General features: G+C 38.0%; 1 protein-coding gene across 1 annotated transcript; it reads left to right on the top strand.

Moving 5' to 3' along the window:
• Window positions 1–365: 365 nt before the first annotated feature.
• On the top strand, window positions 366–1,985 carry LOC140246872 (perlucin-like protein). Its single transcript, XM_072326198.1, has 2 exons — window positions 366–429; window positions 1,579–1,985. Exons 1-2 carry the CDS (start codon window positions 366–368, stop codon window positions 1,983–1,985), a joined length of 471 nt encoding a protein of 156 aa, XP_072182299.1.
• Window positions 1,986–17,352: the final 15,367 nt, after the last annotated feature.

Genomic DNA, 17,352 nt, shown 5'->3' with positions numbered 1-17,352 from the left:
CGCCCGGAGAGGTCCACGCAGAACGCCAGTAGGAGGCCCTTAGCAGCAGCACTTCGCAGGCAACTCCCACGCAGGTACTTCGCAGTCCCCGTATGCATCCAAAATAATGACATTCTGTGGGACTTCTGCCATTCCTTCAGAGGAATTCCTTCACTGAGTTGTCAGCACCCACGCGACTGGTACACAGGTCACACAGTATACCCGTAAGTAGAATTGAAGTAGAACGCGTCCAGCAAGTATTAAAGACACATGCTCTGACTCGCCCAAGCCCTTGTCCGCCCTCAGAAATTTTCCGGTATGCTGGAAAATCCCCACACACAAGAAGCCCGCGTGGCATGCCCAGAAAGGTGTGACAGGGCCTAAACATGGTTGCGAGTAAAACGATTTGCGTGCGCACCTCCGGCCGACTACGAGTGAGATACGTGCTAGGTACTGTCATGTGCGGGTCATCTGCGGGGACCTACGGGTAGTAAAAATTGTTTTTCACAAGTCGCACGCAAGGCTTGCCCGGAAAGGTGTGACACGGCCTTTGGGATTTAAGTTTATTGGTCTGTGTGAATCAAAAATGCTAATTAAACGTAAGAATTGTATTCAAGTATTAAGTATGCACACGCCGCTATTTTTCAGGATACACTCGGTCCGTACTATGATAAATATCATCATACTGACGCTGTTTTAAAGTAAAATTATAATACAACGTTAAATCTTTAAAGTCTGCTTTAGGCGTGAGAACTCAGTTGATCGATCAAATTATCTGCAACAAACCATGTGTTTCTATTATTGGTTTAGCCGACGATAATAAGGCACAATTTCATTTACCTGTTCAGCTAGAGCATTCCAGATATCTGAACCATGACATTACTTTTAATAAACTGAAGTAATATGTGCATACCAGCCAACTGTTCAGTTTAAATCTGAATATTCAGATTTTTCACTGGAAGAAAACGCATTAATTTCAGTGTGTTCTGATTTCTTTTTCTATTTGGAAATATCTGTTAATAGTAAAGTATATGAAATTTATCAAATTTCAGATTTTTGAATAATTTTCTTTGTTTGTTCAGATCTATTAAGTCTCAGGGTTGGCAGGTATGTAAGTTTTGTGGTTGCTTAATATGTCTTAGTGGTTGATACGTCTTGAGGAAAGTGAGTAAAAAGTGACTTTGATTACACATTAATATTAGGCTGTATTACATTTTAAATACGCGAGTCTTAAGAGTTTTACATTGATAAAGCAAAAGATCAGTGTTGAAGATAAATGAGTAGAAATTAAGGATTGCCTTTCATTTTCTTGCAGTTTCCTAAAGCAGTTAAACTATTATAGGTTACATACAAACCTTGCCTCTCGTAAATTATTAAGGGTCAAAACCTAATGAAAAGGTGAGGAAAAGGAAAATACAAAATCGGTCAATGCCACAGCTTCTGGGGTACGAAAAAGACACTGCTACGGCCATTAATAGAGAAAAAACTGCAAAGGAAGAGGAAAAAGAAGGAGATAAAAGAGCCTACTTTGATAATTATTCCTAACTGTGTTAGACGTTGGTGTGTTCTACTTTGGTTCTGTTTCTTGTCAATACGTAGTTTGCCCTGGGTTCACATCGTCCCCAGACTCCTGCTATCTCTACCGCCCGCACGACCGCCAGCCCTGGGAGGGGGCAAGGGATAGATGCCACGAACTAGGAGGATATCTTGTCGCCATGGAAACTCCCGATGAGCTTTCCAGTATCAGAGAGGAACTTCTTATCTCTCATTACGGAATTGAAGATTTCAAGTTCATGTGGACAGGTCTGAATGACCGAATGTCAGAGGGTGTCTACACGTGGGTTGAAGTCGGCGGCACCTTAGCAGTCACGAGTAAGATGTGGAGAGACGGTCAGCCGTGGACACCTCCTGGTTTTGACCACGACTGTATAAGTTTTCGAGGATATACTGTAGAAGATTTTTCCTGCAATGCTTCATTAACTTACATCTGTGAATTCAAGCCATGAACCGGCAAGTTGGGAGTGTGTTTTGCTTAAGTTCTGATCGCCCAGTCGATGAATCCATGACTATTCAGAGCCGCCAGCCTATAGAATCGATGACGATGTACATCCCTAGTTTGAGGCAGCCTTGGTTAAGAAAACAAGATATATATGGGCATTTCCACATGAAAAGGGTACATCTCAAGTTGTAGCTTTTTTCTGTTTCCAATGAACGTTTTATCCCCAATACAATACAATCTTTAGAACATGCAGTTCAATGAGAGATAACTTTGCCCCCAAATTGCTTCAACGAAGCAATGATTAAGAATTTTTGGCAAAAGGAAACACTTGGGGTGAACGTACGTATAAATAATAAAATGTTCGGTAAACCTACAAGATTTTCTTGCACTTTCACAGTCATAGGAAAATTCGATTATTCCAGACATAGTTTGTCGATGATCATTGAAAAGATGATTTTATGGTAATGGACAAAAAAAAAAAATAAAAGAACAGACAATTTGATGATACTTTCTCTCTCTCTCTCTCTCACAAAAGAAACAATAGATTTGTTCTTTGTTAAGTCAGTCAACATTTAATGTAACAATGCTTCGATTGCACTGTGTATCGTTAAACACCATCATGTTATACCAGGAATGCCGTAAGAGGAATAATACCTTTCTGTTAAAAATTATTACAATTTGTCGGCGAGTATAAGCTGTGTAGTAGATGACTGATAATCATTTGCATGTACTTATGGCATTTAGTAATGATGGAAAGCATAATACAAACTTTTTTTTTTACAACCTATACATACGGCAACAGGAATAGAATGACAAATACTATGACTTACAGAAAAGACAGTGTAAAGAATGCTCCATCTAAATGATATGTTATGGTCCCTTCTATTGTATTGACTTCATATTTTATGATGGTATGAACATAAATTATTAGGTCAGCGTACTACACAATACAGCTTTTCCGAACAAATTTGCATGTTTCTCTGTCCCTAAGTGTGTGTGCGTGCGTGCGTGCTCAGTGTACAGTGGTTTATCGATATAAACCTCTATACTGTTGTTTTGTGAGTTTATAAAGCTAAAATTCTAATGCCTAACATTTATCAAAGTTGAACGTAATTCTGTGTGAAACCATATTTTAGATAGGTGCATTGCAAGAAGTACACATTGTAAACAAACAAACAAACAAACAACAAGAGCTACTAGTAACTGCTTTATTTTCCGTAGAACTCACTTTTGACAGTGTTGTAATGATTGCGTGTGTAATTTTCTTCCAGATGAGTAATTCAACCTACTCTTTGGTGCTCAATAGAGTTCTCAGTTTCATAAAACAAAGTAATTAACTCAAGCATTTGTGACCGTGCATCACAAATCAAACAAAAAGTCGCACCCCTTGATTTTATGTGAGGACTCGAGAAAGGTGAAATGGGTCAACCGAGTCAATTTCGAGTTTTCAGTATTTTCTGAAAGAGTTATTCTTCTTCTACATTATTCTTGAGTTTGGGATCATAAATTGAATTGGAAAGTGGGTTTTCAGCAGTTTTTCTGCAACATTTTTTTTGGTAGATTAAAGTGTGATCAGGTTTTTCTTAGCGGCCCCTTTTCAGTTCTTGAAAATCCTTTACACACTTTTCACTGACAACTCTAATAACCTTTTAAAGGATAATGCTACTGCTTTGAAGGTTGACAGTTACCATGAACAGAATGTTTTAATAGAGCATGCTCAATTTCAGCTTAATCTGATAATCCCTTCATTGTCGTTGGGACAGTGGTTTACATCATGGTTTTTTTTTCAAATTCATGGCACAGGTAGCACGGCTTAGTAAAGATTAAGCGCTTGAATAGACACTGTACTTCAGAGCCTCTTTTTTTCAGAGCCTCTTTTCTCAGTTCAAACTTTTCTAGAGTGTGTGCTTTCTTTCGAACATTAGATAGGTTAGGAGAATCCATTTTAATTGAGGTATACATCATTTTTAAGTTTATAGTCTGCTCTATCAGAATCTGCCATTAACTAAAAATCCATGTCTGGCGACTTTTTGTTGGTTTTGTGGTGCAGGGTCACATTTGGAGAAATGCAGCAAAACGTACACACCCTGCTGTCTTTCTTAAGTCAACTTTTTTGTTGTTGTTTTTTTTTAGATCAAAATTATTGAAGGGAAATTATTCGATATCCAAGGATTGATAACCCTATAGTTTTATAACCATGTTTGTTTGGTGGTGTTTTTTTTTTCCTTCTTTTTTTTTTGGGGGGGGGGAGTTCTTGGTTTTTTTGTTGGCATTTTTAAAGTGTGATCAAGGTCGAGTGATAACCGCTTTTAAAACTGCAGTTATTATAGAACGCGCCCTGCGAATGAAAGCAAACTGATAATGGGACTTATCTGTGAGCTGCATAATTCAATTGACACCAATGTCGACTGCTTTCAGGCACCAAGTCTTGAAACGGATGCAGATATTGCAGAACGCGGTTAGGTTATTAAGTTACAGACTTAGGAAATGGAATCTTCTGAAGTATTCTGTTGTTGGGATTAATAACTGCTTGTTGCAGCTGTTTCAATTTTTGCGAAGAAAGTTACAAGTATATTGTGTCATATACTTACCAGACTATTGACAATACACAGCACGTTAATTTGGATTTTGTTTAAGTTAACACAGGAGGTATAATAATTACCAACACTGATTATCAAAAATTCACAATTAACACTGAATAAAATGAAATAATCCATGCGTGTGTGATAGCTGACTAAATTGAAAGATTTTACTATTGTTTGTGTTTAATCTCTCTCTTAAGTATAGGTTTGTCATGGTACTCGTATGAATAGCTGCTGTGTTGGTTGTAATGAATTTGTGCATACTGTCACGGTGTCTCTCTTCGGAACATAGTCGTATGTGGTATAGTTAATAGGAGATTGTGAGTGTGGGGTACTGGGTCGGAGAAGTGTGAGAAGACATGTATTGTTCCTTTGAGATTCCGTGATTGATGAGGTTGGTAGCGGGCCTCACGGACTGTAGAGTGGATGTTGAAGCATGACAGACTGCACTAAGACTCAAGATTCCGGTTCACAATGACTTTATTAAGGCGACATGACACTCGCCTGCTCCACATGACGTTCAATAAATGTACACGGTATAACATTGTCATTCTTGTGATCTGCCGAAGTCTGACACTAATCCCACAGTAATCTTATTCCAATCCTATCCCAGTGTCTAGCTCAATCTCAGTCTCAATCTCAATCTCAGTGTAATCTGCCTAACAAAGAGAAACCCTGCCCTATTTATAGTGGACATGGCAGTGACCGTCATTGTGGCTAACTGTCAATCACGTTTACAAAGCAGACGGTCAAATTAGACACACCAGACCCAGCGTAAACAAGAAACAAAGAACAAGAAGGGAGAAGAGGAGAGAGAGAGACTAGACGGGGAACAAAGAACAACATAGGAGAGGGGAAGAGCGGAGGACCGGATTACAAACAAAGAACAACATAGGAGAGGGGAAGAGAGAGAGGCTGGACGAGAGCAAAGGACAAAATAAGCGAGGGAGAGAGGGAGACGAGGCGAGAGACAAAGAACAACATAAGAGACAAAAGACGAGCTAATTAAGTCGAAGAGAAGAGAAGAGACAGAGAAGAGGCTGAGCTGGCAATTTACCTAGCTTACACAACAGAAACACACAGAGAATATGACTTAGCTTACATAACAAAAACACAACACAGTACTGAACCCTATGCTTAATCATATACGTTTGAATATAAAACCGTTACAATACATAATTACAACACTATATATACAGATATATACAGATATAACAGATAAAGGTGGTAAAAAGCTTCGGATTACATTGACATGCAGTCATTCTGCATTTTTGTGTTTCTCTTGTATGTTTCGTCTTCTTTTTAGAAAGTATCAGCCTACTCGATATCTCATTTAATCAGACTAGCTTGATATTAAGTGACAACTTTCCACAAAATCTCAGAACGCAACAGATGCATATACTTTTATAAAAATCACAGTTTCCACACCTTTCTGGTGTTAATAACTTATGAACATAAACTGAAACACCATATCAGATTGGATGCGAGAATGATAATTGCATCGTCTTGCAACTGGCATTAGCCAATCTACATAGGAGCATCCTGGTATTTTTAACAATAATCTGGATTTATAACCAAAACTTTGTTGATTCGAATTTGTGGACAAGAATCTTGACCTCTGCGTATGAGTATGTAAATTGTAATGTCATAAAGGCAATGATAGGACCCTCTTAAAAGTGCATTGGCCTGACTTTCATCATCAACACCACTGATGACTTAAAATACATATCTAGCGACTGTTTGTTGTTTTTGTGATGCATCATAAAACCAACAAAAAGTCTCCAGACATGGATTTTTAGTTAAGGGCAGATTCTGAAAGAGCAGACTCTAAGCATTAAAAAGATGTATAGCTCAATTGAAATGGACTCTCCTAATCTATCTTAAAGGGGATGGCTAGCAACTGATCAGTGGGAATGCTGGGGATGATTATTCCAATCCTTGTGGGATTCATTTTAAAGTACATTATGTATCTGTTGTTGTGTGAAAATTATTTGCTTCAGAATGGTCTCATATTCAAGTAAGTTTAACCCAAGTAAGTTTAATGTTTCCAGGTTAGCATGCCTGTACAGTGACGGGGCGATTAAACTGCACATTACTTGAATATGAGACCATTCTGAAGCAAATAATTTTGTATTTTCCCCCTCATACTTTCATCGAGTGTTCAACTAATTTACTTGCATTTACTGATTTCGTGACAGAGTATGTGGGAAATGTCTCTTTAAAGTGCACCAATACCCTGGAAATCAAAGTTGTGTAGAGCTAGAATACCGTTTCAGGTTTCCAACGGTTTTGGTTGATTATTTTTGGAGATAATGAGAAACCTTTCCTGAAATATAAAATAATTTCATTAACTTTATAATAAGTTTATAGATTTATAATGAGTTTATTTGGTGAGAACTGGTTTTGGAATGGCTGAGATATTTACAACAAAGAGATCCTGATAATGGTGGGGCCCACCTATTATTGATATCGCTTTGTTTTACATTGTGTTCGGATATTTCAGTAATTTCAACACGGATTTTCATCAAATAAACTTTGAATTCCTATTAGTATTGTATACTCTTTAACATTTCATAAAGAAGTGTTTAAGTTTCTTTCAAGAATTTAAAAGCTGAATCCTCACCTCAGCAAATACTATAGTCCTAGTTAGCGCCGGCACTCATGTATGCGCTTTCTAGTTATAAGCGTACGTTTTTAATACTGATATCGAGATTCCGTGTCTGTCGGTAAGCTAATCGTGTGCACGGCGCATTGCAAATCAGTATCGCTCAAGACGTAAATGGAAAAAATAAATATCGATAGCGTGATCGTTAGATCGAAAGAATCGGGTGAACGACTAGTGTATTTCAAGTCGTCTTCATTTTTTTGTGTGTGTTTGTGTGTCTTAATAACACAACGTTCTTCTTACCAAACGGGATTCCAAAAAGGAAATATCATGTTTTCATCCAACCACATTACGTCCTCACAGCGTAATCATCAACCTGATCATTAGGTGCTTTGCTTTGCATGTAAGTGGGTATGTGTGAGGGTGTCTGAGTTTTTTTGTTCCTTTCTTTTAATATATTTATTTAATGGAGCTGCTATTTCCACGCGATGTTTGCAGTCCTGGTCTTCAGAAAGAAAAAAAAAAGTTATTGTTATTGATAGGTTATTGTGCTTGACCCAAATTCAAAATCTTTGAAAACAAAGTGTTATACTTCACACGAAAAAAAAAAAAGGTACGTAATAGGTGAAGGAAGCACATGTCGCACAAATTTATGCTCAACAAGGTCGACAAGGTCTATCTTTTAGCCACGTACAAGAATCTCGATAAGGCATTCTGTCACAATATTGAGTAGTGTCTCAAGATGGTACCTCTCGTATTAAAGTGTGTTTGCCTTTTGTGCGTGTTTTGTTTTTCCTTCAAACTGTCAGCAGTATACTCGGGCATGCCTCCGCCAAATCAATAGAGCTCTCAGATTTCTATCGTTACTCTTTCAGCAGCTGCTTACTGAGGCTCTCTCAGATCTGTAATGAGGTCGTCCAGTACCTGGTTTCCTTACTAGAATGATTTGTCTATGATTTACCATACATCCTTTCCTCCGTTCGTACTCATTCCTGTTCCTTCTTGCTGTTTTTCCCGGTTAGTTTTGCTTTAATATCTTTATTGTTATAGTGTCATTTCCTTCTCGTACATGTTCTCATCCTTTCTACCTCATCCGCTTCCTTCACTTCTTTATAGTCCTCTCAATGAATCAAGTCCTCGTACAATAAATGATACTTCCGCATGTGTTTTTCTATAAGGTGAGTCCTAATATGCTGGTACGTTTTCTTGCCCATAGCCTTGACCTGTTTCGTGGCTCCTCTCTCCTTCCTGGATGCTGTCATCACTGGGTGTCTATAGGAAAGAGAGAAGAGATTGAAGGGAATGATTTAAGTTTTGTCAGATAGTTAAAGATGACTGGTAAAGTCTCTTCTAAACCAAAAGGGTACCTATGCGACAATATCTTATGTGGCATTATCTTAGTTCGGCCAGTCTTTCGGCTATTAAAAGCACCTTTGCACTGCACATTAATTTTGCCCAGATATACGGTGTTGCATTACCCATCTTCGCAGCGTACGTACGCTGCCTACAAAATCTGAAGTTAGCAACCTAATTTTTTGCGCAAATCTGAGAGTACAAGACAGTGTGCCTTGCTATTATAGCTTTATAGTCTTCATTGGTTCTTTTTTTCCAGGAGCCTGCCGTTACAAGCTGTGCTTTCTTTATCCTTCACAGTTCACATGTTATAGGGAATTGTCTTTTATATACATACGCTGACACACTTTCTTGTTTAATATGACCCTTTTTGTATCATATTTTGTAACTTGCTCGTTTTTTAGTATAATATGTGTAGATATGAATTGAGGTATGAAAATAAACATGCTGGAAATAATTAACCGTTTACTGTGTCTCGATTGTAAGACCAGTTTCAGTTATTCAAGCCAATTCAGTAAATTCAATTCAATTTGATTTCTCTATCTGCTGTTTTCACAGGGTGTTCCGCTAGGTAATGCTAACTCAATAAAACAAATTAATAAAACACACTATGTATACCTCTGTGTTTTCTTGATAGTCACTCAGCAACTCGCTTAACGGCTTGTCATTGATGGTGATGCAGCCCACCTGTAGTATGAAGAACGAAATGAATAAGGCTTATATTTGTTTTCATCAATATAAAGCTATTTTTTTTTCTGAACACAACTCGTCCGATGTACGCGACAGCATACTAATTATGAATTTGATCACATGTTCTTGTTAATCCGGTGAAGACTAGTCCCGAGTATCGGGCTGGTGTCTATATGGGAAATGTGTGTTATAGCAAAATCAGCCCATCCTCAAGGGACTATGATGATGGAATACCATATCCACCTTCGTTGCAGAACGTTCTTATTTTTGATAAATTTTCTGTACAAAATTAGGATTGTTTGTCGAGTGCCGGGGCGGATTGCGGATGCACCTGATTATAATATTTCAAAGTTTGAGATATTTAGATTTTTTGTGTGTTTAATTTTAAATCTCACTATGTCTGTCATTAGAAGGAAAGTATACGATTAGATGATAATTATCTATCCGGATGGACGGATTTAAGAAAAACATTGCCACGGACAAAAAAGAAAACAAAAAACACACCAACAACCAATCAAACAAATAAGCAACAAAACAGTGTTGATATGACAATGACTGGTTCTTACTTTAGAGCAAAAATCCTGTGAGGCAACTGTCCCAAGAAATGTCCTTGGCGGGTCAAACCCTTTCAGATTGGCAGAGGTAAGATGGGGCAGACGGCTCAGAAATTCAGCCAAGTTTGCTGCTGCTGCTGCTGACTTTGAGACGAATTTCCCCTCTTGCGTGGTACAATTCATGTCTAATTCGCTGATCTGTATTTAAGTGGAAGACAGAAAAAAAGAAGGCTCAGTCACAAACTTTTAAGCACCGGCCTATTCATTTTCTTTATTTCTCTCTCTTGTATTCTTCATAAATTTCTTCGCATGGACAATGTATCATGCAACAAGGTTTATTAATTTTGCACACGTAAAATGTTACGAACCGGTTAAGCTATGTTCTGTGGAAGGAGACAACAAAATGAATTGTATTTGATTTTGTGTTTATCAGGCTCTTCGCAAAACATCGCAACGTATAGATAGTTTCTAGTGCAAACTGAAAAAGGATTCTTTACTTACCAGAAAAGAAAAATGAGAAAAAAAAAACACCCAATGCCATATAGTATTCAGTAAGTGAATGGAGTAAGGTTATTGGACATAATGTAACAAGGGTTACATTTTTTTTAACAGGTGGTCCGTAACAGCATCATGAAATATTGTAAAGCTTGGAGATGATAGGAAGGGGTCACATTGTCACGGTTGCTTTATCGATTATTATAGACGCTAATGACTCGAGATTCTCGTAGAATCATAGATACTGGTCGCAACCGTCATGTTGCCGTAGCGGTTAGTGCTTCCGTCTACATTCAAATAGTGATTTGTGATTTATGAATGCAAATTACAGCTCCACCACCTTGCCTATTCCGGTCTTTGTGAGCGAGGAAGTGATCACAAACACCTATCTCAACACTCAGAGGACTGGTGTTCTGTGTCATTCTAGGTCAGAATGTAGGTATCTGTACTCGGAAAATTGTGCCGTAACACAGTGTAGTCGTACACATAACGCGCAGTGTTCGGGTAACCAAGATTTCGTTATACGAGGAAAACGGCATGGTCCCGAGCATCTCGTTCAAACGAGTTTTTCCGGTTTGTATCATATGGACCTAATACACTCAATTCAATGGGTGAGATAGCTACAATAAGTGACGTCATTGGTTGTTTTAAAGTCCAGTTTCAATGTAAATATGCGAAACTCCTGACAACATTATGTTCATGTACCTACATCATATCGGCAACACACACACACACACACACTCACACACACACACACTTTATGAACGTATGGCACATTGAAACCGAGGTCCGTGCACACTCGTACCTCCGCTGCATGTGTCATCACACAGAATGCAAACGTTAGAATCACTGGATGAATAATATAATCTCATTTCGTTTCATTCAATGAAAACATTTAATTTGTTGTTTTTTATGAGTGAGAAAAATTAAATCAGCTTAAAATTGTTAACTGGTTAACGTAAGGCAAAGATTAAAATGTCATCACTTCATCACATGTTTGTTTGTTTGTTTGTTTTTTATTTGTCAAAGTCATCGTTTGTTGGCCCGCAGCATGCACGTGTGTGTCCGTGCGTCTGTGTTTGTGTTACGAATGTCCTAGTGGTCCTCTTTCTTCCCCTTCCTGAAGAAAAAAAATATATGTATACAACGTTTACATGTACTTCCTGGGAATAATGATACACCGGCACCACGTCCATATCAACTCATTTGGCGATATGCCCAGCCCCCCCCCCCCCCCTCACGCCTTCTCCGCCGCGATCTTCCTCACTCTCTCTCTCTCTCTCTCTCTCTCCTTGTCTTAATCTCCATGCTGGTTCATGTTTTTGTTTCATAGTAGAGATTTGTTTCAAAACGTACCAGAGAGACACATAGTTCCATCAGAAACGTAATGACTGTGTAAAGCCCATCCGAACAAAATATTATTTGTTTTGTATTTCAATTTCTTCATATTTCAATACATATGTTATTGCATGAAAAGTGTTCATACCTTCTTTTTTTTCTTGTTCACACATTAAATGTCATAATTACGATGAGGAGTAGCGTTACAAGCAATGATAAATTAATGTGTAACAGAATGAGGTTAATTTGCAAAAGAATTACTACCCAACAGAAATGTTATACACAACATGTTCTATTTTTCCCCCATTTTTCGAAGTACATGTAGATATCAAAATACACCTCCAACTCCAAGACTACATGACTTGCATCGATAGGCAAAGAAACATACCTGGCATGATGATGCTGAGGCGGCGGCTGTTGAGAGGAAACTATCGGGAAAGTAGGGGCACCACAGAGTGAACTTCGAAAGACGTGGCATAGCACACACCCATTTGGCCAAGTCACCTCCCACCGTAGATTGGTTTATAAAATCATAATCATGGCTTCTAAAATACAGCCATAGATCTTCAATCTGTAGGGAAAAGAGTTAGAAACTCGTCACTTTAGGGCGAGTTAGGTTATCCGAATGGAGTCATCTGATACTGGTTACCCGAAATTAACAAATCCTAAAATTGGACAAATAGAAATCAAGAAAGCACATAATATAGAAAGGAATGCTACTATAAGCCTAAAAGTATTTTACTTCCTTTACGTTACATTATTCCGTTATAAAAACTTTTCTTTATCTAATGACAGAGAGATTGAACGTTGATGGCACTATGAAATTTCTTTATCAGGGCTTTGTTTACTTTGGATATCTAGTCACGGGAAATGTGTAATTTATAAAATGAACGGAAAAAAAGAGGAAGAAGAAGATGCGTGTGTGCGGGTGCGCTTGGGGGTAACTCGATGTTACTAGCTCGATGATTGTATATTTATCAAGCGGTCTTTTCCACAAACAAAATCCTGAGGACAAATTGACTGTTGTTGTTCATTTTCCATCTGTGAAGATGGCTGGATAGCCCATATTCAGCTACACTACGCGGGTCTTCCATGGGGTCCAGTTGGATGTGGGACTGTCAAATAGGTCGTTTGAAATATGAACTTTGACCCAAATGTGCATAACCAGATTTGTCATACAAATTATATAAAAAAAACATGGCATATTCTCTACCATTTAATTGCTCATTAGATATCCATTGTAGCAAAAATCTATAAAAGATACATAGGTTTGAAAAAAAAAAAAACATGACTATGTTAGTGTCTCAGAATGATGCAGCACACAGGGGGATAACACCATAGCACATAAAGTTAAACAGTATGATGTTAATTTGCAAATGAATTATAACACGACGGTATAAATCACACATACCAGGTTTTTCCCAGTTTTGGAAGAAAATCGAAGTTTTTCTAAGCTCTCAACACTCTCAACAACGCTACGATGACTCGCAACGATAGGCAAAGACTACATACCTGGCATGATGATGCTGAGGCGGCGGCTGTTGAGAGGAAACTATCGGGCAAGTATGCACAGTCCAGTGAGAACTTGGAAAGACGTGGCATAGCGCACACCCATTGCGGCAAGTCTCCTCCCATCGACTGCCTTAGAAAATCTTTATCCATGCCGCTAAAACACATGCGCAGATCCTCAATCTGTAGAAAGAAAAAAAAAGAGATAATGATGATCTCTTGTGAAAATGGCAAGAAACAATAATTGAGCATGAAATGAAAATTCAAACATTAAAGGACAAGTTCACCTTCATAAACACAAGGATTGAGAGAATGAAGCAATATTAGTAGAACACATCATTGAAAGTTTGAGGAAAATCGAACAATCCGTTCAAAAGTTATGAATTTTTGAAGTTTTTGTGCAGTAACCGCTGGATGAGAAGACTACTGCAGTGTGTAATGTCACATTCATACAACAATATAAGGACAATATAAAGAGAATTTCACAAAATATCATCTTTTGAAAAAAGTACACATTCCCTTGACTCGTTACCGACATATGTTATGGGTAATATTATTCCCCCTGCCTTTAGAAAGCGGCAAGTCAAGTGCTCTTTTATTATGCGAAAAAAGTGAAAATATGTTGAATTTTCTTTACATTTTCTTTATACTGTTGTACGCATATGACATTACAAGCTGTAGTAGTTTCCTCACCCAGCGGCTCCAACACAAAAATTTTAAAAAATCATAACTTTTGCATCGATTGTCCAATTTTCCTCACACTTTCACTGATGTGTTCTACTAATATTGCTGAATTCTCTCAATCCTTATGTTTATGAAGGTGAACTTGTCCTTTAACGTACAGCTGTAACGCTGGAATATGACACGTAAAATACTTCCATTTCCAGGCCGTAGACATGAGATCAAACTTTCAGTTTCTTTTTTCCTTTAACTTTTCAAAGTTAATATCCACGTCTTGAATAAGACACAGCTGTTTTCTATTTCTAGGAGGGAAAGGAGTGTACAGACCTAGTGACTCGAGTGACTCAAGAAAACTGTCACTTTTTTTTCCTTTTTTTTTTTTCGTTCCGAGGTCATAACACTTAATGACAGGTCTGCCCTACTTTGGCAAAAGGAAGCAAGTGACATCGAGTACAAATGCTACAAATGAAGGAAATAATATGTTTTTGGGTAGGCCCTTCAACATGGAAATTTGTGATGAGAAATAATGTCGGTAATCGTGCAAGTCATATGGTGATGCATTAATGACGATTCGAAGAATTTTGATATTCCCATACAAACTCATTATTATGTAACTTTTTGCCAAAGTATTATACAATGTAGATTTGTAGCAAACATGAAAAATCTGGCAAAATGAAGTATGTGACAATCATATCATGAGTATGTTACTTGCTTCCTTTTGCCAAAGTATTATAGATTTGTAGCAAACATAAAAAATGGCAAAAGGAAGCAAGTGACAATCATATTTTAAGCATGTCACTTACTTCCTTTTGCCGAAGTATTTTAGATTGTGTGCAGATATAGATAATTTGGCAAAAGGAAGCAAGTGACAATCATATCATGGGGTTGTAACTTGCTTCCTTTTGCCAAAGTATTTCAGATTTTTAGCAAACATGAAAAATCTGGCAAAAGGAAGCAAGTGACAATCATATCATGAGAATCTTACTTGCTTCCTTTTGCCAAAGTGTTATAGATTTGTAGCAAACAAAAAAAAAATGGCAAAAGGAAGCAAATGACAATCATATCATATCAAGGATGTTACTTGCTCCCTTCTGCCAAAGTGTTTTAGATTGTGTGTAAAAACAAATGATTTGGCAAAGGGAAGCAAGTGACAATCATATCTTGAGGTTGTAACTTGCTTCCTTTTGGCAATTTTTTTCATGCAATTTTGTGCACTTGCTTTCTTTTTGTCATCCGAATATCTCAGTAATGGGCCAAAATTGTAACTTTTGGATCTTTCAGTTAAATGAGCATGCCTGAAATATGCCAAGTCAATATAAAAAAAGTCAATATCCATAAAAATGTCACATGCTTCCTTTTGCTAAAGTAGGGCAGACGTGTTTTTTTTTTCTTCTTAATTTCTTGGTATTAAATGCTACGATCACTATTTTCGTAGGTCGTAGTTGACTAACAAGGGCATGACCAAATTGGGATGAAATGATCGAGCAAAATATCCTTCCACAGGACCAAGAATGCAGTATAGAACTTGTATTTCAGTTGCTTACAAATTAAGAAGCTTGTTTGCTCTGCAGGCCGGGGTTTGATTGTTCTTCTCGGCTATTACAAGCAAAGATTCCCAAGAATGAAATATGCCATTTCACGCTTTTTTACTTGATTTAGTTCAAAAAAGCATATCGGGTGCATTCAGTCTTTATATCCGTGATTTGCCTAAATTTCGATGAGACTGTATGTCCACTCACGATGGCCGGAAGAGATACTTGTTGCAGGTTTACCCATCTGATTTTGAAATTACTATTCATTATAGTGGGAGTGTCCATACAAGTGAAACAATTTTGGAAAAGAATATTATTTTGGTCGGATAAACAAACAGTAGTGGCAGTGATTACAAAACAGACGTCTATAATTACTGAAACAGATATATCATGTGGCTTGTTCATCACTTTGTACTGTTATTCCCAAAGTAAAAATATCTGTTTTAAAGAGAAATAATGTGTCAGGAGTTGCTAAATAAAACTGCCGACTATCTGTCTCGCTTCCATATGGGGAGTTTTAGTTGCTTCGCCTAGCCCCGGACTCCGATGTCACTGAATCCCCCTTCCTTCCCGTATGCCTCGGTCACAACTCGCCGTACTTGCAAGTGCGTGCCTACTTGCAAAAATGTGGGCAAAATTTGGGGACCAGTGCGTAGTGTAGGCATACCGCCTCGGTACGGATTTGGGTGCACGCTAAGCCTTTCGCAGAGGCGGCTCGCTATGGACTCGCATACGGCGGGCGGGCGGTGGCCTTGCGCACACAGCGATCGGATCGGATCGAATCGCTACTCTCGCAGCGCGCCTGTCGCCGCTGTGTGTGCGTGTACTGAAATTATAGCGATCAGGGCCCTGTTTCATAAAGCTGTTCGTAAAGTTACGAACAAGTTACGAGTGACTGGTGATCAGTTCTGATGTGATATACTTATCAGAATTTCCATAATTCAGCACAAGAAGTGATCACCAATCGCTCGTAAGTTGTTTGTAACTTTACGAACAGCTTTATGAAACAGGCCACAGCTGTCTTTGCAAAAGGCCAACCGTGAAAGTGGGAACGCCGTATATTATTTGCGCGTGCTAATTCATGCGCTCACACCTGCTCGTTTTAGGATTAAACTTTACCTGCACTTTTCGACTGGCACTTCCGCGTTTCATCATTAGACAAGCAAAAACAAACAAACAAACAAACAAAAACGGCTTTCTGAAAAGCAAAAACAAAACAAAAACTATATACCCAAGTGGATAGACCCTATGTACTCCTATAATTATACTGTGCAAAAAACAAACAAACAAACAAACAAACAAATCACAACACACACATACACTTTGTGAACTCATAGCACGTGTGTCATCGTAGAGATTGCAAACGTTCAAATCACTGCAACCAATGATATGTCCTTTCTTTCCATTATAGAATGAACGTTTGCTTTGTTAATTTGAGTGAAACAATAGCCTAAAAGTGAATATTTATAGCCATGATTAACGTGTCATCATTTTTGTGTAGTCTTTTATTTCATTTGTCTAAGTCATTGCTTGTTTGCCCGTCACACGACATCGTACGTATGTGTCGGTGCCTCTTTAGTGTTATGATGTCATAGAAGTCTTTTTTCTTTTCCCTGCCTGAAGAAGAAAATACACAATGTGTAATTCCTGGGAATAGTAATACAGCGGCCCCTCCACATCACCGCATCTAGGGATCCCCCCACCCCCACCGTTCTCTCTCTCTCTCTCTCTCTCTCTCTCTCTCTCCATGCTTACGAGCACTGTGTATAGTTTGTGTCATAGCAGAAATTTGATAGTCAGACTTATCGCAGAGAAACATTGTATCGTCAGAAAAGTAAAGATTGTGTAAAGCCCATTCTGATATTTTGGATTTTTTTTTTCATTGCATGAAAAGTGTCCATACAGCATATTCTTTGGTTCATTCATTAAATGTCATAATGCTGAGGAGGACTGGAGTTAAAAACAATTTTAAATCAATGTTAATCATTATATGAGCTTAATTATAATGACTCGTATCAATAGTCAAAGATTACAT

This window comes from Diadema setosum, chromosome 3 (assembly GCF_964275005.1).
Source record: "Diadema setosum chromosome 3, eeDiaSeto1, whole genome shotgun sequence".
Taxonomy (NCBI): domain Eukaryota; kingdom Metazoa; phylum Echinodermata; class Echinoidea; order Diadematoida; family Diadematidae; genus Diadema; species Diadema setosum.
This window is presented reverse-complemented; position numbering and strand designations above follow the sequence as displayed.